Source organism: Osmerus mordax, chromosome 1, assembly GCF_038355195.1.
Source record: "Osmerus mordax isolate fOsmMor3 chromosome 1, fOsmMor3.pri, whole genome shotgun sequence".
NCBI classification, from domain to species: domain Eukaryota; kingdom Metazoa; phylum Chordata; class Actinopteri; order Osmeriformes; family Osmeridae; genus Osmerus; species Osmerus mordax.
The window spans coordinates 16,001,686-16,024,300 of NC_090050.1; the positions used below are offsets into that span (position 1 = coordinate 16,001,686).

Here is a 22,615-nt window from a genome sequence, read left to right on the forward strand (position 1 = left end):
TGTGTGAACAAAGATATACTGTATGTGTGTGTGTTTGTGCTGAGCATGAGGCTGGATCACCAGGACCAACAATGCTTTGATAGCTTTTCGCAACCTTCTGTATATGTGTATCTGTGTGTGTGTGTGTGTGTGTGTGTGTGTGTGTGTGTGTGTATGTGTGTGTGTGTGTGTGTGTGCGTGCGTGCGTGATGATGATGGGTTTTCAATGATTTTGACACAATAACGATAATTAGCCAACAGCGCGTTTTGACTGGCTGTGATGTGCTTTGTTATTTAAAGAATAAAACTTGATAGAAACAGGAGTGTTTGGTGTTCTGTAATTGATGCTACACCTTGTCACCAATTAGTGTATCTTCAGCCATGTCTGCTGCCAAGAACCACTCCTCACGTGATGTTATCACTCTGGTTCTGGCTTTCACTTTCACTAAATCCCTCTCTTTTTATCTCTTCCTCCTCTGTCCACTTCTCCCACTCCACTCTCCATCTTTTCCTCTCTTCCTCTCCCCTTCTCTCCTGTCGCCCTCTCCTCCTCTCTTTATGTCCCCCTCTTTCTCTTATTCTCTCTCCCTCTATCCCTTTCTCTCTCCTCTCCCTCTCTCTGTTCTCAGTGGTGTCGTGTGTCCCTCTCTGAAGGGGCCTGAGAGACATCTTTGATCCATTTCTATTTCGATACCCTCAGCACCATCGTACCTCACCCCTTCCTATTCCTCCCCCCACCACACCTGCCTTTTCTCCCCACCTCCCCCAGCCTTTCTGGGACCTATGGGAGTTAGGCCTGGCTATAATGCCCTCCTTGTGCTGGCCTGCTGGCTCTGAAGCCTGGGAATAGAGTTGAAGCCTCTTCCCACTCTGTGACACCTGCTCTGGCATACCTGTATGCAAGACAATCCCTAAGAATGTCCCGGTGGGTTGTTCAGACTGCTCTAATGTCCCTCCCAGCCTTCCCTTAAGATCCACAGCCCTTGCTGTGGGAGTATTAGCTGATTGCAAACACAGACACATAAGTAGAGAAATACATTTTTACGTAGAATGTTTTAGGTCCCTAGTGATTGTGGCCAGTGCTACATGGCCTGGTATCATGTGCAGTGCTTGTTTGATCCCTCAAAGAGAGGGAAGGCTTGTGATGGAGTGAGAGGGATGGAAGGAGGGAGAAGGTTTGAGACTGTCTCCCCCAAGGATTCCTGTCAGGTTTATAAATACTACTAATCAATGTCTGGGCTGGCTCCACACCCAGCACTAATTGCTTTAAGTGTTTAACTCATGAACTTTTAGTCAACTTTCTTAAAACTCAACTATTAAGATTTTTTGGGAGAACAAGGAGTCTTAGATTTGTTTCTGTCTCTCTCTGTTTTGGGCTCAGTGGGCTTCTAGCTGAGGAGCTGTTAATAGTTCTGTGTTATTTCAAAAATATGGTTCAGCATTTTTGTGCAAAAGGGCAAAATGCCATATTTAAAAACATTGAAAAGCATTATTTTTCTTTGAGAATAACAAGGTTTCATAAAAAAGTTATTATGTATCTACTCTTCCAGGGTGTGCACCTAAAATAGAGTGAGAGGAAGAACAGAAAAAGGGAGAGGGATTGGGGGCAAAACTCTGCAATAAAAATGATGTATGAGACGTCAGTCAGTGATTGGTTCGATATATCACTCTCTTAGAGACATTCACACGTACTCGTTCACATACACACACACACACACAAACTCACTCACACACAAACGGACAAAGTTATAATAAACTACACAGTATAGTTATTGGATTAAATAAGTATAAATACAGGGAAGCATTCTTCCTTTAATGCACTTATCCCAGCTCTATCAGAATAACACCCAAACACATTCTCACACACACACATACCACTTGAATATCCTACACTCAGTAAGTGTAGCAGGAGGCAACAGTGACTTACTATACCTATAGTAACTATGATAACAAGGTGTGCATGGTCAAGTTGATTGATGGGTCTGTTGGTGTTTACTGATGCTTGTTGACAGAAAAGTAGTTCCCATTAAAGTTTTGGAGAATACCTTCCTTTACTCTCTAAGTATGATGGAGAGGTCCTATCCTGCCTAAACAGAATTATTTTGTTCCTGATGTCATTTCAGGAAAAAATAGATTGACTGACCAGAAAGCCATTTACAGTAATACAGCTTAAATTCTACAAGATAGTTGAATGTCATGGTTAATATTATTGAAACTCTGTGTGTGTGCGTGTGTGTTTGTGTGTGCACGCACGCATATATGTCTGTCACATTTTGACATTTAGATGACAAACATCCTGACAGGGTCATTGGACAGAGTGAACTCAGCGACACCACTCGACCCCTGAAAACATACACCACACAAATACTTTCACACTAATTCTTTGATTCTGGAATGGTGGCTTTTCTGTTTTACTGTAAGTATCAAGAAAGCAATTAGCTACTCTGAGAAAGAGAAGCAGCATTTTGGACTGGAATTGTTTATTCCTTTGAAGATGAAGTGAATGTTGTGTGTATTTGTATTGAGGGAGGGAAAGTAGGGGAGAAAGTAGTTGGAGAAAGATTAGATAGGGACTGAGAAAATAAGTCATTCTCCTTCTCTCCTTTCCTCTTTATGCCTTGACCTACCTGTTCTGCTCTCCATGCAACCACATGCACATGTGTACAGAAGTACTCTCACATGGTCTTCATGAACGGCAACCTTCTAATTACAAACACTGCAGGAGTATTAAGTACAGTATGTGATGCTGTGATACTCAGTAGTCCTATCCAGGTATAGCCTCATAATGCTATGGAGCTGACAACTATCATAACATGATAAGGTACTTATGACATTTCCTTTAAGCCAGTCAAAGTGAGTATGCTAAGTACGTGAGCCTGCCAGACTGCGTTATGGCTGAGTGTGACAGCTTCACTGCAAGCCAACAATGACACCTGTTATGTGGTCTGTACTACGAGAGAGTAATTATTCTGGAAACTTAAACTTTCTTCGAGTGAGACAAGGTTGAGAATATATTTAAATAATCAACCTTGGCTGATATCTATACACTCTGGTCCCTAATTGTATATTGTAATCCCCACCCAAAAAATATTATAAAAGAATTTTAAAAAACATGCTACCTAGACTAGCAAAAAACGGAGGGAATATGGGGATTAGGGTTTTATTCGATTTTGCCTCAGAGTTGTACGTCTGCACTTTAACTCACTTCACGCTTTCACCTCTCACAAATAGTAGGCTATCAACCAATAAGGCAGAGGACCTTTACAGCTGAACATGCCATGCATGTGGCATGTCTCGCTCACTGAAATTGTAATTTCTGATTTGCACGGAGGTTGCAGAGCTGTCTAGGAGCTGATGCCCTAAACCTCTCAGCCATGGTTCTTAAGTGCAACCACTACCATTTTGTTTGACATCTCTGGATATCTTTTGAGATGTGGTCCTGCTAGCTTTTGTTCTTTTACTTCACAGTGCTCTAATTTGACTTTGACTGGAAGTTCAATTTTTATTGTACAAAAAATAAGAATTAAAAACGTATATAAAAAGTTATATATGAAGAGAATTGTGATGGAGCATATCTATTTATTTATTTATTTATTTGAACACACTTTCCAATAAAGTGCAGTAAAATTAGATAATCCTTTATCAACACACAAACCAAGAGGACTTATGTGTGTGCACAAGGGATGATTAAAATAAATAAATGTTCTAAGGTAAAAGCTTAAGTTAGATGAAACAACTTTTTATGCAAGAATACTATTACTTGATGAAACCATTTCACGGATAGGCAGAAAGGGAGCTTTTTTTATCAATGGGAGGATGATTACTATAGTATGCACTTTGTCCTTTGATTAAAATTAAGTTGTGTAATGTCTGGAGTGTTGTGACCAATTTGCTATTAAATTCTAAATATAAGGCACAAAACTACATAGTATATACTGTATGTGTGTATATACATAGGTTGCTTCTAAAATATTTGTCTACAGCTTTTTTATGTGGTGCATTATGATCCGATACACCTAATCTGAGACAAACATGGGTCAGGCAGGGATTGTTACATTTAAGTACTGTGGAAAAGTCATTTTGTATACAACTGTGAGTAGACAACCATTGTGGATGCAATATGCTCTAACTGGTTTTCAAGATGAGGGTTCTGGACAGTGTTTTATGGATGTCTTAGAAGGCAGCACTGCTAGATAATTAACAACAATGACAATTACAAGTAAACTGTTTTTTTCAGGTGATTTCCAAGGTTTGAAGGCACGTATTGGATCATTACTCTAATAGAGTACTATACCTTGATAGGTTAGGTTGCATAGGGTGAGGGTAGTGGTTAGGAAGGTTTGTGTTTCGATTGTATTGTGTTCAGGTCTTTATGTTCAGAGTTAATTGTTCCATTGTCACCGCCTCAAGAACTTGTGTGATTAGTAAAAACACATGCACTCACTCTCTCACACACATACAGGACAGATGCGTCTAGCTATGCAAAACAGACCTCCAAGACATAATTGTTGGATATGTACCATGAACAATTATGACATAAAGATGGTTCCATGAGGCTGTCTCTATTCAGAAAATGAGCTGCCCTTGAGATTGACTGAGCGAGTTGGTCTGTCTGGTGTGGCATAGTATGTATGTCAGAGAGCCACCCTGTCCTCTCTTTCACCCCGAAAAAAACGGAACCGCTCCGCCTTTCTCTCTCCGTCTCTATCTCCCTCCACCCCCATCCCTCTTTGATCCACCCCTGCAGTTGCGCGGGAAAGATGACAGGGAGGAGGGAGAGCGAGAGGGAGATGACAGCTCCTCAACAAGCGTGAAGCGAGGGAGGAGAGAGGATGGAAGGGAGTGGAAATAGAAGAGATGCTCTGAGGTGCTCAACTTGGGTAGAGACATTTATATGTGGGAACACCAATCAGTCTCGGAAACACTACACATCGTTCAGAATACAAGCACTCACACATGTATCCTTACTTATGCTTGCTAACAATCTCACTTGAGCATGATTAGCCAGTTAAGCAGACAAATAAAAGATAGGCACGCAGACAGACAGAAACAATGCAGTGTGTGTGTGTCTGTGTGTGTGTGTGTGTGTGTGTGTGTGTGCAGTGTGTACTAGTGTGTATGGAGGTTCAGTCCTGTTTTCCTCCTTTCTACTAAACCTCTCACCACCTCTGCTCAATACATATACATCCCTACATCCCAGCAGTCTCAGCGACAGATGGAGAGATAACTCCTCTTCTCTGATCTACGTTCACACACTCAAACAAACAAGCATCCGTCCCCATTGGAGGTCCTCTTGAGAGGGACACAACCAGAAATGTAAATCTCGACTCACACACCTGGCTCACACCTGCTGTGTGAGGCTCAACCCAGGTGTGTACGTGTTCAGAAGAGCGTATTTTGTTGTGAGGACACAGCATACATTGTAGCCAGCTCAAGGTATTTGATTGGATTGTGCATTTTTCTTCACGTTTGTTTTTAAATACACTCCAATGTTCAAAGCTGTTCAGTCTCTGTCTGGCCTTCAACATGTGACACACAACCATGATCCTTCTCTATATCTTTTCCACCCCCTGCTGTGGAGCCAGACAAGGTGGCAGATGAACACTGGCTAATACAGCGAGATTGGATGGTGTGTGTGTGTTTGTTCAATTAAACAAATTAGAAATACCTGGGTTTACAAGCAGGATGACATGGATAGTTCAGTCAGATTTTGGAGGATGAGGGGTAATTTACTGGAACACACTTGTAGGCTGGAGACACCCTGCCCACCTTTTACAGACTTGAGTAGCAAGATTCTCATTGTGTGTGAGAAGTAAGGGTCAAGATGTGATTTGACTGGTTGTTCTTACAGATAATCGTTTGGCATAAAAGGGAATGTAGACCATTGTTCTCAAACTACTTTTACTACTTCTACTTCTTACATTTTAATACTATTTTTGCTCAAATTTAAACCACAGTCGAATAATTGCAATTTCCGTATATTTGGTTATCAACTGTCCAATTTACGTCAGTTTACCCCTCTTTCCTTTATGATCAAGGGGCATAGTTTTGGTTGTTTGGACAATATAATAACACCTACTATAACACAAACATTCAGCAGCATATATTGAAACATTGAAACATACTGTATTTACACATTTAAACATTTGAGCACTCCATGTGTGTGAGCAAACTCCCACAATGAATGAAGACATTGTAAAAAAGGCAGTGCTCTCATTGTTTCTCAATGTCCCACAGTTGAACTCCTGATACGGAAACTCACACTGTGCTGAGGGGAATCTGATCAAATACACTCTAACTCCCTACTGTTTCACTCCGTCTTTCTTCACACAAACATAAACGTATTCTCTCTGTCTCACACACACACACACACGCCATACGGGCCGGTGGTTGAATATTAATAGTAGACTTATTTACAATTCAAGCCGAAAGACTTTCAGTATCTCAACTCAGACAGCGGATGGGGATTTCAGAAAACACTGCTCTTCTAGACCTTGTCGTTTTATTCAAATTGATGACATTGTGTAAAGGAGACTTGCATCTGTGACAATAGTTCCACTTGAATGAATAATATAAACATAACCTAATGTTCCATTTTGTTGACAAATTTACAGTTATGAAGAGTGCATGCCCTGATGACTTCCACAGAGAGTTCTGTCTGTCTCATCTGCAATGGATATCAGGCATGCATTCCCACATCAGTCACAGCCACACAATCAGACAGGCTGTTCTACTTCTGTGTGAGAGGACTACCTAAGCTATGGTCTCTGCATAGAGACCTGTCATTACCATTAGCAGGACTATGTCAACGTGCTCGAAGCAAAGATCACTGCTGGGGCTCGCCTGGCACTTTGTAAAGAAGCCAAAAAATAAGTAGCTAAGCCAGAAACCCACAAAACAAGTGATTTGTTTTGAGTTTTAATCAGCCAATGAGCAAAATCAGCAAACAGCAGATTGATTTGGATTATCAGCATAGATAGATCTGTCAGCCATCAAAGCAGTTGCTTATTGAGCAGAAATATAAACCTAGGGAGCTCTCCAAAAACAGCTTATTTACTAATGGAATGTCACGTTAGTCCTCAAGTAAATTAAATAACTATTGATCAGGCAGAATGATGTGGTCATCAAATGAAGCTATTTGAGTATGTGTGTGTGTGTGTCTGTGGACTTGATAGGAGACCACCTGGGAGGAGCAGCTGCTGTGGACTGGGTCATGTACAGAAGGAGCAAGTGCAGATTGATCAGGAAATTCATCCCTTCCTGTTTTCAGACCCTTGATTCCTATACTTTGTTTACATGAAATGAGAGTGTGCGTTAAGCGTGTGTCTGTGTGTTTGTCTGTGTACTGTTTGTGTGCTGCAGTGTTGTAACTTGCATGAGATGTCAGCTGACGCTTCAACTGACACATCTTTGGAAAAAATGCAGATTTTAAAACTACAGGGTGACAGAAAGGAGATTCCAACAAACTGTGCTACAGCCATTGTAGCTCCTTGGAATACAGTATCTTTTGTACATTGTGGTTGGAATATTTTACAAGTCTTATACTGCCCTCTTGTGTTTTCATAGTGATGCATCATGGATGTGGGGAACACTTCGGGGAAGAAACCTTCTTTCCCCATCTCACTGTGTCTGTTTCTTAGCATTAAGACTGTATAGATGGTAAGTATTCTGTTTTTATTGATTCTTGTCCACAGGTAGATGAATGGCATAACGGCATAATGGCATAGGTAAATACTGTGCTATCATACTTATAAGGTTGTGCAGTTATAACAAGTATGGTCAAAATATAAACACAACCACAGTAAACAACAAAAACAGGGATGCTCAGTAATCCTTCTTCACATTATTTTGGATGGCGTGAAAACAACAATAAAAAGGTAAAAAGTGCTACCCTAACTCTAAAGAAAGTTTTCTTTAGAAACTGTAGACTCAGTGCATGTGTTGTGTAAATCAGGCATGACCAAGTAGAGAGGGCCATACTCAGGGCTAGGATTAGTGAGTAGGAAGGGTGTGGTGTTTATTGTTTAGCTAGTTCTTGACTCAAATATCATTCTGCTAATCCCATTTTGTCAAAAAAAAGGACTAAATGTGGTCCTGAGTGGTCCACTAAAAACAGAGGGTTACGGTAGGGAGATTTTCAGGCCTAATTTAAAATGGAAATTGGGATCAGGGTCAGGGTAGAGTAGGCGCTTGTAATAGTGCAGGAGTCCTGCCAGAACTCAGGCCTCGCACTCCCGAACAGTAGATGGTGGACATGCACCTCTTTGTGTTGGTTGCAATATGCCGTTAAATCGGAAAAAGAAGAAGATCTATTTTTTGTTTACAAAATAACCAATCACATGCAGTGGCGTATGACGTTTCCTACGGATTCCAACCGTACGCCATTTCGGTTTGGGTTCAGGGGAGGAGTATAACGGTATAGCTACCATAGGCTAGGCTCCGGTGTCGGTTTTACGGATTGACTGTAGCTATACAGCCACAAACAATACGGTAAATTAAGACTGAATTCTTGACTCAAATATAATTCTGCTAATCCCATTTTGTCAACATTTGTTTGAACTGTTTTGTCCAGTTCATCACAATAGTTAAAGTAGCCTAGTTAGAGCTAGCTAGCTCGTTTTTCTAATACTATTTGTTTATTGTTTAGCTAGTTGAGCGAACTAAATTACTGCCATTTCTGAAAAGATCTGGACTATAGCTAACGCTACCACATATAGCTACAGCCTCTATTCTTTGGCATGATATGTTGTCATTCTGATGATGGATTAGGCCGGGACGCAGTAATATAATATCTAACTAGCTAGCGATCATATAGGTGCTTGCTAAATTAATAAAGTTGCTAAATATAGGTAGTCTACACAACCCAAGTCAGTCGGGCCTTTCACCTTTGCCATTTTAATTAAATAACGCTACAATATTGATCTTCTGCACCGATATTAACTGGGCCCAGATTGGGGTACACATACCTTCTGACATTTGTCCGTGATTCTGCAGAACCAAGTTAAATAAGTGAAACATTACAGCAATGCATTTCCATGTGCTGTGCATTTCTTGTTACTTTTTGTACACATCTAGCTTTTTAAATGTGTGTTAATGTGGAAAATATCACTAGATCAAGGCTGTATTTCTGTATAAAATTAAGATGTTTGTTACCCACTATGTCAATTGTTATATTGTATGTAATGTGTGGAAAATGTGTACATGAAAATCTAAATGGACAATTCTTCTTTCAGTTTTTCAATCGCATTTGCGAAGTGTCAGTTTTTGTTTTGAAAATTGAGGCCTGTTGAAATGGCAGGTAATTTATCGAGTTTTCATACTTGCATGTCAGTACATTGTGTGCCTCAAAGTTTTAACATATTAACACACAAAGAAATTTTACAATGACTCTCCCTATGATTGTTTGAAGTAACACCATCTATGTAGGTCTATTTGATTAGCCTTATTTAAAAAACGTCATTATTAGCATTGTTTGCATGTTGCTGTTAGTTGCATAGTTAGGGAAGATCTGTTTAGAGTATACATCAATTACATGTCTTAACCATGTCCACTTGTTAAGCTAAGAAGGCAGCCCAAATCAACTGTCATCCTCAAAGCCAACTATACATTTTAGCGCATTTTGTGTATCCTTTCAGATCCAGCCATGCACAGAGACTGTCCTCTTGACTGCAAGGTCTATGTGGGGAACCTGGGCAACAATGGCAACAAGACAGAGCTGGAGAGAGCTTTTGGCTACTACGGCCCTCTCCGCAGTGTCTGGGTGGCCAGAAACCCCCCAGGCTTTGCTTTTGTTGAATTTGAAGATCCCAGAGATGCCACTGATGCAGTGCGGGAGCTTGATGGAAGGTATTTATTTACCAGAACAGATAATTAAGCTGTAAAACGTCTAAATAAATAGGCATCAAGCCTCAAACATGCCTATTATGTTTCAATGGGCCTGTATTTTTAGTAGGCTGACAAATCAGTGTTTCACTGAGTTTTTGGTTGGCTTTGGGAAATCCAATGTTTTGGTTGTTCTGCTCAGGACGTTGTGTGGTTGTCGTGTACGAGTTGAGCTGTCCAATGGAGAGAAACGCACCCGCAATCGTGGTCCTCCCCCCTCGTGGAGCAGACGCCCTCGAGATGACTACAGGCGTCGTAGTCCCCCCCCCAGACGCAGGTAACCCGCTCCCCACACAGACCTGTAGGTTACCCAACAGACACCACTAATCTTTCTACTTCATTTTCTAGTTTTTAACTCTTATTGAATTTGTTGTTTCTCTTTGATGAACTGCATATCCTGTTTCATTACCACATTTTGTTAGTGACCTAGCTCTGACTGAATGGCAACCCTTGGTTCCATGGTAAACTACGGTCAAGACTTTGTGACACTAAGGGCATGCAGTTGTCATTTTCATGACCATTTATAATCATTGGGGCTACTATAAGTTCCAGTGAACTGTATGTCGATGGGGGTGGTTGCCATCTAAAAAAACTTGTTTTGTATGCCAGATTAAGTGCACTTGATGCTACATGTTTCTCCAAATTTAGCTTACACGCCTTTCATTGTTCCTGAAGCGCCAAATGCATTTTGGAAGTGTACAATGCCATGTGCACTTCTTAGATCATCTGATGCTTTAGCAGGTGTAAATATCACAACTAGCTCTTTTGAAGTAGGTAGCTTGTATGTCAAAGCAGTACCATTTAAGAAGTGTTTTGGGGGGAGGGTATTTGATGATACTAGATTGGTTGTGATGCCAGTTTTTTGTTTAAATTTGAGGTTGACTTTTTATTTACCATCTATATTAATAAAAATGAACCCCGTTGCAGAGTCACCACCATGCCTCTTCTCACCACCCTCTGAGTCAGTCAACTAGTCTTCTTTCAGCATCATGTGACCGCTGACCAGCGTGCCCCAATCAGCTTGGCTGGTGTCGTGTCACATGACCCAGGCATGGCCAGTCGTCAGGTTGCACCAGCCCATTGGTTCCTGAGCATGCCGTTCTCAGCCTTCTCCTACTCCAACCTTAATCCAATCGGCAGTGGCCCATCTCACATTTCCGGCCAATCAGCGTTTTACGCTCCCAAATGTCTACACTACAACCTACCAGCAGCAGCCCTCGGCTAACCAATAAAAGCAGGAAAAAAGCCACAGCCAGCCCCCATCCGCCTGCCAACTAATCACCTCGCAGCATCTGGCCAGTCCTATTCAGCCAATTCTGCCTACCCGGCCGACAGTCTTCTTCCCATTCGTCATATCTAGCTTGTTGAAAACCAAAAAACTAGTAAGTTTTTCCTGCTTCATACAGTACACTGCTGATTACAGTTTAGAAAGTGAAGAGACAGCTGGTTTAAACAAAGGTTCTCCTTTTTTATCTGAATCTTAAGAGATGCTTTTTCTCTCACTAATGTGCTGTTATTTATTGTTTCAAAGGGGAAAGGCTCAACATCCAGTGTCTAAGGCCATCACATTGTCAGAAATGTGGATGATAGATTACCGACTTGGTTTGTCTTGGGATCTGAATAAAAACACTTAAGGAACTATTCCAATCAGTGCTTTCCCTTGGAAAGGTTAGGTCCCACCTTGGTCCCATCCTGTATGTGCTTTGCGGATGTTCTCCATTGGTAGCTTTGATATGTCTACATAAAAATCCCTATACCTTAGATTTGACCATAATTAATAATGCTGTTACAACCTTCCATTCCCTCAGCATCTCTCCCTGTTTGTGTAATTGCACTTCTCTCTCTCAAAACAGATTGTGCCACTTGCACAGGTGGCAGTATTAACCATGTCATCTTAAGGAATGAAGTCAACTAAATTGCCGATTTCAAATGCCCTCTTACAGTTTCCCATTCCTGTCGAGATTAGCTCAGTTGCTCACTAAGAGGCTGTGTTAAGGGGGTGGGTGTTCACTTCAGGGGAGCACAGGAGATAGGACTGTGGTATCAATGGGCCACCAGGTCCCCTTGCTCTCTATGTGAAGCCCTCTGCTGTTCTTTCCTTCCTCAGATCCCCACGTAGGAGGAGCTTCAGTCGCAGTCGTAGCAGGTTAGTGGACTGTGACCGAAAGTTTCCAAATTTGATCAATTGAATTTATACGATGTTGATAAAGGGCTTCATGGACTAACACTATTTTCCTGTCTCTACAGGTCTCTTTCCAGAGACAGGAGGAGGGAGAGATCCTTGTCCCGAGACAGGAACCACAAACCATCCAGGTCCTTCTCTAGATCCAGGAGGTAAAACATGCAGCCAATTGAAATGACTGACTAATCACTTATTGTTTCTCATTTACACCATCTAAAGTATTGGCTGTATGTTGGCTGACTTGAAGTAAATTGTTCTTAATGATGAGTACTTCTTTGTAAAAATTCTAATGTCATGTCGGTGACTGTGTCTCTTTTTTACAGCCGCTCCAGGTCTAATGAGAGAAAGTAAGAGGATGCATGGAGGTCATGTTTAAAGTCGCAGATGAATGAACGCTCATACTTATTGAATCATTTCATTTGATGGAGAGAAAAAAATCAGTGAGTTTTTTTGTGTGTTTTAATCCATCAATAATATATTTTTGCGCTTTTGTTTTTAGCTTCTCTGTGACGTGCAAATTTCCTCTTTCTATATTTTGTGAATAAGTGTGAGTGTATGTGTTGATGCTTAGCCTCTGTCCTGTAGTCTTCTTAGTGCTTAAATAGTGTTTTCCACGATTACTTTCTGCCTTCAATGTTGCCTGTTATCTGCTATTGTTTTTCCAAAGTTATTTTCTCTATTTGTCAATGAACCATACAGGTGAGTCTAGCTCTGGTAAGAAATGGCACTGTGATGAAGGATTTTGAAGTAATACATTAAAGATACATGTGCAGTAGTTCTAACCTTAACTATCTGAGTTTGTCTAAGATTTCACTTTCTTTCATTGATATTTGTACTGTTTGTAATGTTCTCTGAATTAAAAGAAAATTCTGGAAAGTTGTCTGTGAAGTAATCAAATCTGATAGAAAGAAATCTAGGTACCAAAAGGGGGTCCAATGGCAATACATTAATTTTTTTCTAGACCTGTGCATGAGTGGTCTGGTCTCTTCACAAACGTAGCCGAATGAAAAACCAATAACTTTATTAATTGGAAAGTAAACCTCTTAAAGCCCAACATCTAGCTCTCGAAAGAAAGTATTTTTAACTGCTTTAAAATTACTTGTTTATGACCACATGGCATTAACTGATAAACTGATTCGGTAATAGGAAACGTAATATATTTTGATATGGCTACGACTATAAGAAAATTCAAATTGTATGGCTTCATTCTGGCAAGGTGATTTATTTGTATTTATTTTGAGGTGGGGATGGTGCCGGGGTCACCCCAACATAACACTTTATTGAAGAATGTAAATTGTTTTTTATGAATAGAAAACAATTTATTCCGTATTAATTCACTTTATGGGGGAGTAGGTGGGCATGACGCCATCACCTGTGGATTCAGTTGGAGAAACCCCTCCCCGCCCAGATGGACTCTAGTGGAGATACACAAACTTAAGATCAAACTTCAAGATAACGTGAATTGGGCGGGTAAATCTCAAATTTGGGCGCCCTGCCAACATGCCTGCACGTTGTTTATTTATACCATGACCTCATACCATGACTCTAGGTGTGTTCGACTTCATGCAGCGCCGGCGGCGCGACAGCCGGCTGACTTGAAGCAGCCAATGGCATTCACTGCTTCAAGTCAGCCGGCTGCAGAAATTCACGTAGCTACTACTCAATAGACCCCGCCTTGCACGGGAAACCACCAAATGTCATAAAAGTCCTCTCATCCATTCTTGAGAGAACACTTTGAGAACCTTTTCGTCAAGTAGGGTTATAAGGGGATTCGTTTTTTTTCTTTCTGCTTTATTTCACTTGACAGCATTTGAAAGCCAAGTAAAAAATTGTGCTTAAAAAAAGGGATATTGGAAGATAAAGAAGGCCAAGTTTTCGTTCCTGTGGGAGCCTTCCCAGTATTGGCTACTTTGACAGAAGTGCGTATTACTGGATTCCAATAACGTAAGTGAATTGACAAAGATGATGTTCTAAAACCATATAGGCGGCCTACCTTTTCTATTACCATTGTAGCCTACTACTTTTGCCTACAATCCACAAATAATGACTATTGTTTTTCCTGAAGTTCAGTTATTTAATTTGTCTGAGAATATAGTTATGTATGCTGTATTTAGGGTCCACTTTAAAAACGACAACAACAGCATACGTTTCAGACCAATTCTGTTTGACTGTAGTCATGGATAGTATTTTGACAGCCCCCAGTTTGAACGGGCTCACATGAGTTTCAGACTCACGTGAAACGTAGTAAAGTGGGTTCGGTCTGAGCTCTTCATGTGCTTTTCCACTCGTCAAGTCATCGCGTCGTCATCCCGCCACTTTATTGAATTTACCCTCCGGGCCCGCCTCCAAGTGCCTTTGGCCTTGTGTCTGGTTGTCAAGCCCTTTCTTCAGGTGACAGTGACAAATTGTAGCCTACGTGACAAAAAGTGTCACGTAGGCTACTGTGACAATTGGGATAGTTCTTCCTCCGTCCTACACCTATTCTTTTTATCTTATTTATTCATGTTTTCATTATCTAATCATCTGGGAAGTCAGATGGCTGAGCGGTTAGGGAATCGGGCTAGTAGTCAGAAGGTTCCTGATTCGATTCCCGGCTGTGCAAACCAAATGACGTTGTGTCCTTGGGCAAGGCACTTCACCCTACTTGCCTCGGGGGAATGTCCCTGTACTTACTGTAAGTCGCTCTGGAAAAGAGCGTCTGCTAAATGACTAAATGTAAATGTAAATCTGCATGTTGAGTTCATGTGCCTCCAATACTTTTTTTGTTCAGGTTGACAATGAGCATTTATTGAAAACCATTTTCAAAACGCCATATATTTCTGTAATACACATTAGCCTAAATATCAGGAAATATGGACGATTTCATAGCGTAGGTCTACACTTTTAATGCTGTTGGGGAAATGTGGAGTGAGTCGAGTCTTCAAATGGCAATTTTCTTGGTGGGTAAAAAAGACTTGTTACGTGATGATACAATTATTATTCAATTATTATTCTCATACAATATTAACTTTCTCTCCAATTTACGTCATACAAAGATGCACTGTCATTCACACAATCCTAAAAATTGCCCCACACTGCCATCCGGTGGTTTCGACCTAAAAAAGCCTCCTTTACTTCAGACAGGACTAGTCTGTACATGTCGCTGAGGTGGTTTGCCCAGGCATGTATCCACAGTATTGCCGTAGAGAAAAGTACGCCCCTATGAATCACAGTTGACTCTGTCTGGCCTGTATAAAGAAGTGTCTCATTCTCAGCAGATCTCAGTTCCCCTTTAGCTCTGGTGACGTGAAGAACTTATTGTTAAGGCTTTTGCAGTAATGGTGAGTCTTGTAGCCTGGTAGGCTAGTGGTGTCATCAGTATTTTATAATTTTGATAGATGATGTTCTTAAGAGTTTGTAGAATTATTCATAATAACTTTTAGCTTGAGTTTGGGATACAGTGGCAGAATTTGATTTTGTGTGCTTCTATTTTATGATTGATATGTAATGACATGAATGGAAGTGACGATAACTAATGGCTATTGTCATTATTTAAAAAAATTGCCATACAGCATTACTTGTCCACATACAGTATGTTTTTTAACTTGCTCACCTAACCAGTGTTTCCCTCTGTTATTCTCTTCTTCACAGTGTAAGACCATGGCCTCTCGCAAGAGCATTCTAAGCTCCTTGGGTAGCGGTACTGCACAGCGCAGCCTGTTTGGTCCAGTGGACCATGAGCAGCTGCAGCAGGAGTACCAGCAAGCCCTGCGTAAAGACCTGGAGGATACCTCGCGCCGCTGGGGCTTTGACTTCCTGCTGGAGAAGCCCTTAAAGGGAGGCGACTTCCAGTGGGAGGGCGTTCCTTCCACTACGGTGCCCCTCATCTACCGCCCAAATATGGTGGGCATGAACAAGGTGGAGGGACAGAGGGGGGTGGTTTCTTACATTGAGGCCAGGGCAGGGCCCTCGCTCAGTGGGAAGGAGAACGTCCTGTACACCCCAGAGAGGGATGCAGCGACCATCGTCCAAAACTTGGAGACAACGCCAGGGAGGGGAGAGAGAGAAAGGCTGAAGAGAAAACAGACCAACATAACAGGTATGATGGGGGCAGTGCTCGTGTGACCTTGTACTTTCCCAGAATCAGGATGTGTTGTGCTTAAACTGTCCATGCCGATGTTTTGTACACTCATGTTAAACAGCCCCCCCCTGGTCGCTGTCTCTTACAGACTTCTACGCTGCTAAAAGAAGAGTGGTGGGAACTCCTAGGAAATCCGGTCAGTGATTTTGAAGGTGAAGATATGCATACACTCTTACTCACCCAACCTTGTGTATGCAACTGTAAAACAAACTGTCAAAAGCAATGGGAAAACAGAAGAACCTCTGCTCATTATACTGTACTTTGTTCTTGCTCATGTGTTTATTTTTGTAAAGTATTACTGTCTAAAGCGCCCCCCTGTGGTATGGAATACATACTCTATTCAGCCAGTTCAGACCTAAATCAATCAGTGGACCTCCTCTCCCTTATCAATGGCCAAATGCACTAAGGGCATTGAAACATTCACTGTCTGGATGCCTTTGTTTCAGTACATTCCACACCACGATTCTGCCTCTGGGTTTACACTTACAGTAACATCATCAAAATGAGACTGTATTACTGAGTGAGCCTAAAGTCCCTGAGACTTTAGATTCAAATATTAATTAATTTATTTGTAATATTGTATATTACGTCACTACGCTGTATCATGAAGTTTGTGGAATATGTTTTTCATCAGCACTTATTTTCTGTCTTTTTTCTGTTAACTTGAATTTTGAAGTTTTGTGTATCTTGTGTACTCAAAGGAAACTACTTGAATGAGTACTTTGTTTGAATTCTATTTTATTATTGATAGCAATCTCAGTATGTGTCATCCCACTCTGAGCTGTTTATTGTCAACAGGGATGTTGGCTGCTCGTTCAAACCAAGACATACTTCAAACTTACAATCACATTTTTAAGAATGTTATTACATATGAGATATTATACAAAGCTTCCTTGCAGAGTTGCACATTTGATGCAGCACATAGCTGGTGCATTTGACTTAAACAAAACTCATCTAAGCTACAGCTGAGTATTTTGATCATTTGTATTTTATTCCTAGTACAGTGCATTTAAATATATAATAATAACAATATGCTGCTACAGGTAATTGGTGTCTTTCCAACAAAATACTTTATTTGATATGCACCAAAAACAATGCTTAGTGAAATCATCACTAGCATCAGTCATAACAATGCACTTCCCTTTATAGATGTGTATTCATATGTCCTTTATAATATTTTATGTTCAACATTTTTAAAAGATACTCTATATTTATTGTAAGATAAGCTTTGTGTGATTTGTAAATTGAATTGTAATAAAGATGTATACTATTAAACTAGACTTGTGGTCATTGATGTATTTTGAGCACACTTTAGAACTGTGTACTTTTATATATTTGTGTGGTCAGTGTCCTCAGTTACCAATGTTGCAATACAGTATATCAAAATATTGAAGAAACATACTGTATTTCAATTCAGAATAGTTTTGAATCTGAATATGGTGAGATCTTCCAGACAGGTACCGGCGTCATTTGTGCCCTGGTGACTGACTTGTTGTCAGGCAGGTTGCTAGGAAGATGACGATAGCTTGTTTACATCCCCAATCATGGATCCCCAACCCCTCACTCCTCTGTTCAGCACTTGGCACACTGCATCCTACCCCACCCCTCAGACACACTGCACAGATAACTGCAAACATACACATATTGTAAATTAACAGTAACATGAAAAATCGAAATTGTAGTTTATTTTCATTTATTTTTCTTGAAAATCCCCACATTAAGCACTTACGGAGTGATGCTTTATTTTTCTACATGAAAATATTGCATTCATGTTTTTTGCGCATGACTATAATGGTATGCAGAGGATATTCTAGTCCTCTTTCTAGTCCTAATCTTCTCCACAGCTCTACATTCTTATAAAAATGCTGCAGCCCCTCCATAAACATGTGTGGGCCTGAGTGTATTCAAGGTTTAAGGGAAGAAGGGGCCATAATAGGCCCTGACACAAGCCCTGCTGTTCTCCCAGCCCCCCTCTCTCCCCCTGCTCCTCTTCCCCTGGCCTTGCCACAGAGGCACCTGCACGCGTGCGCTAAGCTCTCCCCCCTCCCCTCTTGCTTTCTGCCCCCTATCCCCCTCCCTCCCCTCTTCCTCCATCATCTGTCCCTCGGCTCACACAGCCGGGAGAGAGCAGGACGGATCGCGTTTACGCTCAGACGGAGGAGAAAGAGAGAGAGAGGGGAATAGAGAGAGAGAGGGAGGGTGGGTGGGTGGAGGAAAAAGAAAGACGCAGAGGCAAACCGAGAGAGCATATGAAACAAAGGGGAAGACAGAAAGAGGGAGATGGAGGAAGATAGGGAGGCTGCAGACATCTTTGCTATCAACAATGGAGCATGAAGCTCCGGTGAGGCAATAGGCAGACATTGGGGAGGGGAAAGACGTTTGAAGAGGGGGCTCCTCGGTGGACACAGGGGGGAGGGGGGAGGGAGAAGGAGACCAAGGAGGAGGAGAAGGATGGGCCTCGAACACCGACCTGCAGTGGCACTGCCAGTCCTGGATTAAACAGTATGGTAACGTTCCCAAATTAATCTATCACCGCACTGGTATCTGTCTCATCCTCCTCATCCTCGTTCATCCATGCTCGCTGCTGGCACTCATCATCCATTTCACCCATGTCGCAGTGCATGTCTGTCTCCACGTGTGAAGTCATGACAACAGGCATTTTCTCTTTCTTTTTCATCCTAGCCATCTGCCATCCCCACCACCACCACCATCATCTTTAGGAGACTGGTTTACCCTGGAGCTTATCCTGAGTTTTCACTACTACCATTGGATTTCAGCATTGGCCATTCCTGTTTGTCTGTGTTGTTTGTGTTGTGCTTCTTTTAGAGCTACATAAACATGTTATATCCTCTTCGTTCAGTGACTTACTATTCGAACATGCTATCAAAATGAAATAAATCTGTACGCAGGCTCTGTTGTGGTTCTGACTGCAGTCATTTGTTCAATCCAAAGCCCTGCATTAGCAGCTAACGTGATTGTAATCTACTTTCTGAAAATGCCCTCTTTTCTGTTCATCTAGAATAGAGGAGGCCATGTCTCTTTGGTTCATTTGATTCTGGTTTTCCAATGCAAGTCCAATGATGTTAGTATGTGGTTGACCAGCTGTAGTGAATTATAACTGGGATGAGAGATGTTAGATGAGAGGTGTCACATGCCTTGGAAGGCTACTGTTGCTGCACTGGCACTGGTGACAATGTTGTGATGTCTGCCCCGGAAACCAGAAGGGCATGATTATACACAACACATCCATTTCTGCCCCAGCAACCTACAGCATGTAAAGAAGGTTTTATGTGTCCTGAGGAGTGGGCCCCATAAAGATGGACCCTCAGACAACATGTTTGTTTGTCGGAGTCCATCATTAAAGGATTAAATCCCTGGTCTATTGTTTGTAAAGCTGTCACATTGTGACACGATGCGGAGGTGCTGACTTTGGTTTTTGGGCGTGTGTATGTGAAGAGATGTAGGGCAGGGAGGGGGGGGGGCACAGAGGGGGCCATACAGGGAGCTTATATTCATGGCCACACAGGGAGCCTCAATAGGTTAGAATTTAAGTAGCAATTGTACTGTTGTTTTCGTGCATGAGGCACAACTGGAATCACTTTCAAATGACTTGTAATCGACAATGCAAGTCATACAAAAATGATTCAATAATGCTTTTTATTTTCTATGGTGGTACTGAGTGCCAGGACAAGATTTTAATACATAAGTGGGGCAATGTAAAAACACAGAAACACTCTTTTGCCACCATCAGTTCAATCACTTCTCTCTCTTTTTCTCTCTCTCTCTGTCTCTCTCTGTCCCCTTAGCTGGATAAAAGTGAGGTGACAACCCTCGGCCTGCCCCCTTCTACCAGCCATGGAGGCTCTGACGGTAACATCAGTGTTGACGGAGCTGGGGCTGTGGCTGGGGCCGGGGCTGGGGCAGGGGCTGTGGCCGGGGGGGCTGATGGGTCAGGAGTTGCAGAGCCCCAAAGAATGCGAGCAGCTCTGGAGCACCTGCAGCAAAAGATCCTGAAGATCACCGAGCAGATCCGCGTGGAACAGGAGGCACGCGATGACAATGTAGCAGAGTACCTAAAGCTCGCCCACAACGCCGACAAGCAGCAGGCCTCACGCATCAAACAGGTGTTTGAGAAGAAGAACCAGAAGTCTGCGCAGACCATTGCCCACTTACACAAGAAGCTTGAGCACTACCACAAGAAGTTGAAGGAAATAGAACAGGTGACTGTCTTGGATTGTGTGTGTGAGAGAGAGTGTATGTGGGTTTGCGGATGACGTTCTACTCATTGGTTTATTCCTCATAAAGACCCAATTAAGATTTCAGTTCAGCAAAAGGTTGCTGGGTTTGTCAAAGCTAAATACGTTCGTTTTAGGCAAATAAGCTTTCTCTGTTCAGAAAATGTACACCTTTTGACAAAGAGCATGTTTATCATCTGTATTTCCTACCTTTTTAGTGTCATGTTCATTGTCCTTTCTGTGTCTTCTAGAATGGTCCAGCCCGACAGCCAAAGGATGTCCTCCGTGACATGCAGCAGGGCCTAAAGGACGTGGGAGCCAATGTTCGAGCAGGCATCAGTGGATTTGGCGGGGGAGTAGTGGAAGGGGTCAAAGGAGGGGTATCTGCCCTTACCCACACTGCCGTAGTCTCCAAGCCCCGGGAGTTTGCCAGCCTGATACGCAATAGGTTTGGCAGTGCAGACAACATCGCCCACCTTAAAGACACACTAGAAGACGGGGTGGGAGGACACTCGGAGGACACACTCACCCCACGCGCCCTCAGCGGCAGTGCCACCCTGGTATCCAGCCCCAAGTACGGCAGTGACGACGAGTGCTCTAGCGCCACCTCGGGGTCAGCAGCCGGCAGTAACTCGGGTGGGGCCGGGGGAGGAGGGGGGATGTCCGGGCTGGGGCCAGGTTTGGGGAGCCCCAGGCTGGATGGCCACCATCACCACCACCACCACATCCACAGCTCCTGGGACGCGTTGCTGGAGGGCCTGCAGGAGATCAAGGCCAGCCAGGCTCACATGGAGGACACCATCGAGGACATGAAGGGCCAGCTGCAGAGTGATTACTCCTACATGACTCAGTGTCTGCAGGAGGAGAGATATAGGTACAATAACCATCCCAGGCCAGGCTGACACTGAAACTTGTGAACTTATTGTGTTATTTTCCAACAATCCTCTTTGGCTTTAAATATTTGTCTGAGTTTGTATAAGTCTAAGGTCTGGTTCTGGTCAGACTGTGTGGACTGCATCCTCCTGAAAACTGAGCCTTTGTTTTGCTACAGCTTTATGAGTGGCTTCAAATTGTTTAGCTGGTGGACTGTAGTTAAAACTGTATCAATACTTGCATTTCATCCAGTGGCATCCACACATTTGAAAAGCCACTATACTCAAAGGATAATGAGATCAGAACTGGTATGTGAGTCAGAATCATATTCCTGGTCTTAAAACTATTGTAAATGTACACCCAGATTTTCCTCCAATGAAGCGTTGGATCATACCAATAACCGAGTGTGTGTGTGTCTGTCCGTGTTCAGGTATGAACGACTAGAAGAGCAGCTGAATGACCTCACAGAGTTGCATCAGAATGAGATGACCAACCTAAAACAGGAGCTGGCCAGCATGGAGGAAAAGGTGGCCTACCAGTCATACGAGAGAGCCAGAGACATTCAGGTGAGAAAGACTAATCTTCCCCAGAGGTCACAGTTGTGGGGGTACTGTCGAAGATTTGTTTTTCAACATAGCAGGGAGACTAAGGGAATTTCAGGAGAGGCAGACAGACACTGATAATTAGATGCATACAGGATTACAATGAAGGGGTTTCCCACTAATGTGTGTGTGTCCTTCCAGGAGGCAGTCGAGTCGTGCCTGACTCGCATCACCAAGTTGGAGCTGCAGCAGCAGCAGCAGCAGGTGGTGCAGCTGGAGGGCGTGGAGAACGCCAACGCCCGCGCCCTGCTGGGGAAGCTCATCAACGTCATCCTGGCTCTCATGGCCGTGCTGCTGGTGTTCGTCTCCACGCTGGCCAACTTCATCACCCCGCTGATGAAGACACGGGCACGGGTTGCTGCCACCGTCCTTCTGGCCCTGCTGCTCTTCATTCTCTGGAAGCACTGGGACTTCCTGGAGCACTGTCTCCTGTGGCTGCTGCCCAGCTGAGCGGCCCCCACAGCCGGGCAGGCAGACAGACAGAGCCCCCTGGGTTGGAGCCCAGGATATGTGGGGTGTGGAACCAGACTTATACCAGAGAGATGGACTGGACACTGACCATGGGTGACTCAGAGACAAATAGACTGAATGAGATCCATTGCACTTTTGAGCGGAAATGTAGACAAACGCGATGTGGAGGGGGTTTTGTGACCTACAATCCCACAATGGAGCTGCATGGAGAAGACTGCCTAAGATGGTGGAAGGCAATCTGTTTGATTGATGGTTGTGAGACTGTTGAGGG

General features: G+C 42.7%; 3 protein-coding genes across 7 annotated transcripts; all 3 read left to right on the plus strand.

The window, feature by feature from the left end:
• Positions 1-8,357: 8,357 nt before the first annotated feature.
• srsf3b (serine and arginine rich splicing factor 3b) lies at positions 8,358-12,482 on the plus strand. 2 transcript variants are annotated; one of them, XM_067240958.1, is made up of 7 exons: positions 8,358-8,469; positions 9,213-9,277; positions 9,615-9,825; positions 10,004-10,138; positions 11,969-12,007; positions 12,109-12,195; positions 12,367-12,482. In XM_067240958.1, the coding sequence occupies exons 2-7, from the start codon at positions 9,271-9,273 to the stop codon at positions 12,392-12,394; spliced, it is 507 nt and encodes a 168-aa protein (XP_067097059.1). In that variant the 5' UTR covers positions 8,358-8,469; positions 9,213-9,270; the 3' UTR covers positions 12,395-12,482. The 2 variants fall into 2 exon arrangements, with proteins under 2 accessions (XP_067097059.1, XP_067097060.1); XM_067240959.1 differs by lacking the exon at positions 9,213-9,277.
• On the plus strand, positions 12,440-17,441 carry cdkn1a (cyclin dependent kinase inhibitor 1A). 4 transcript variants are annotated; one of them, XM_067240954.1, is made up of 4 exons: positions 13,798-13,987; positions 14,814-14,982; positions 15,674-16,121; positions 16,252-17,441. In XM_067240954.1, exons 2-4 carry the CDS (start codon positions 14,944-14,946, stop codon positions 16,305-16,307), a joined length of 543 nt encoding a protein of 180 aa, XP_067097055.1. In that variant the 5' UTR covers positions 13,798-13,987; positions 14,814-14,943; the 3' UTR covers positions 16,308-17,441. The 4 variants fall into 4 exon arrangements, with proteins under 4 accessions (XP_067097056.1, XP_067097055.1, XP_067097058.1 ...); XM_067240955.1 differs by lacking the exons at positions 13,798-13,987; positions 14,814-14,982 and adding an exon at positions 12,440-12,483; XM_067240957.1 differs by lacking the exon at positions 14,814-14,982.
• Positions 17,442-20,246: 2,805 nt separating this feature from the next.
• On the plus strand, positions 20,247-22,323 carry tmcc2 (transmembrane and coiled-coil domain family 2). Its single transcript, XM_067239149.1, has 4 exons — positions 20,247-20,383; positions 20,650-21,272; positions 21,702-21,837; positions 22,015-22,323. The coding sequence occupies exons 2-4, from the start codon at positions 20,689-20,691 to the stop codon at positions 22,321-22,323; spliced, it is 1,029 nt and encodes a 342-aa protein (XP_067095250.1). The 5' UTR covers positions 20,247-20,383; positions 20,650-20,688.
• The last annotated feature ends 292 nt before the right edge of the window (positions 22,324-22,615 follow it).

What these genes read in the sequence shown, in the direction of transcription:
- srsf3b (XM_067240958.1), top strand. An exon ending in GTGCGGGAGCTTGATGGAAG is followed by an intron (nt 9,826 to 10,003) that starts GTATTTATTTAC and finishes TGTTCTGCTCAG; the next exon opens with GACGTTGTGTGGTTGTCGTG. An exon ending in AGTCCCCCCCCCAGACGCAG is followed by an intron (nt 10,139 to 11,968) that starts GTAACCCGCTCC and finishes TTCCTTCCTCAG; the next exon opens with ATCCCCACGTAGGAGGAGCT.
- cdkn1a (XM_067240954.1), top strand. Translation starts at nt 14,944, where the DNA reads ATGTGGAGTGAGTCGAGTCTTCAAATGGCAATTTTCTTG. An exon ending in TTCAAATGGCAATTTTCTTG is followed by an intron (nt 14,983 to 15,673) that starts GTGGGTAAAAAA and finishes TCTTCTTCACAG; the next exon opens with TGTAAGACCATGGCCTCTCG. An exon ending in AAAACAGACCAACATAACAG is followed by an intron (nt 16,122 to 16,251) that starts GTATGATGGGGG and finishes TGTCTCTTACAG; the next exon opens with ACTTCTACGCTGCTAAAAGA.
- tmcc2 (XM_067239149.1), top strand. Translation starts at nt 20,689, where the DNA reads ATGCAGCAGGGCCTAAAGGACGTGGGAGCCAATGTTCGAGCAGGCATC. An exon ending in CTGCAGGAGGAGAGATATAG is followed by an intron (nt 21,273 to 21,701) that starts GTACAATAACCA and finishes GTCCGTGTTCAG; the next exon opens with GTATGAACGACTAGAAGAGC. An exon ending in AGAGAGCCAGAGACATTCAG is followed by an intron (nt 21,838 to 22,014) that starts GTGAGAAAGACT and finishes GTGTCCTTCCAG; the next exon opens with GAGGCAGTCGAGTCGTGCCT.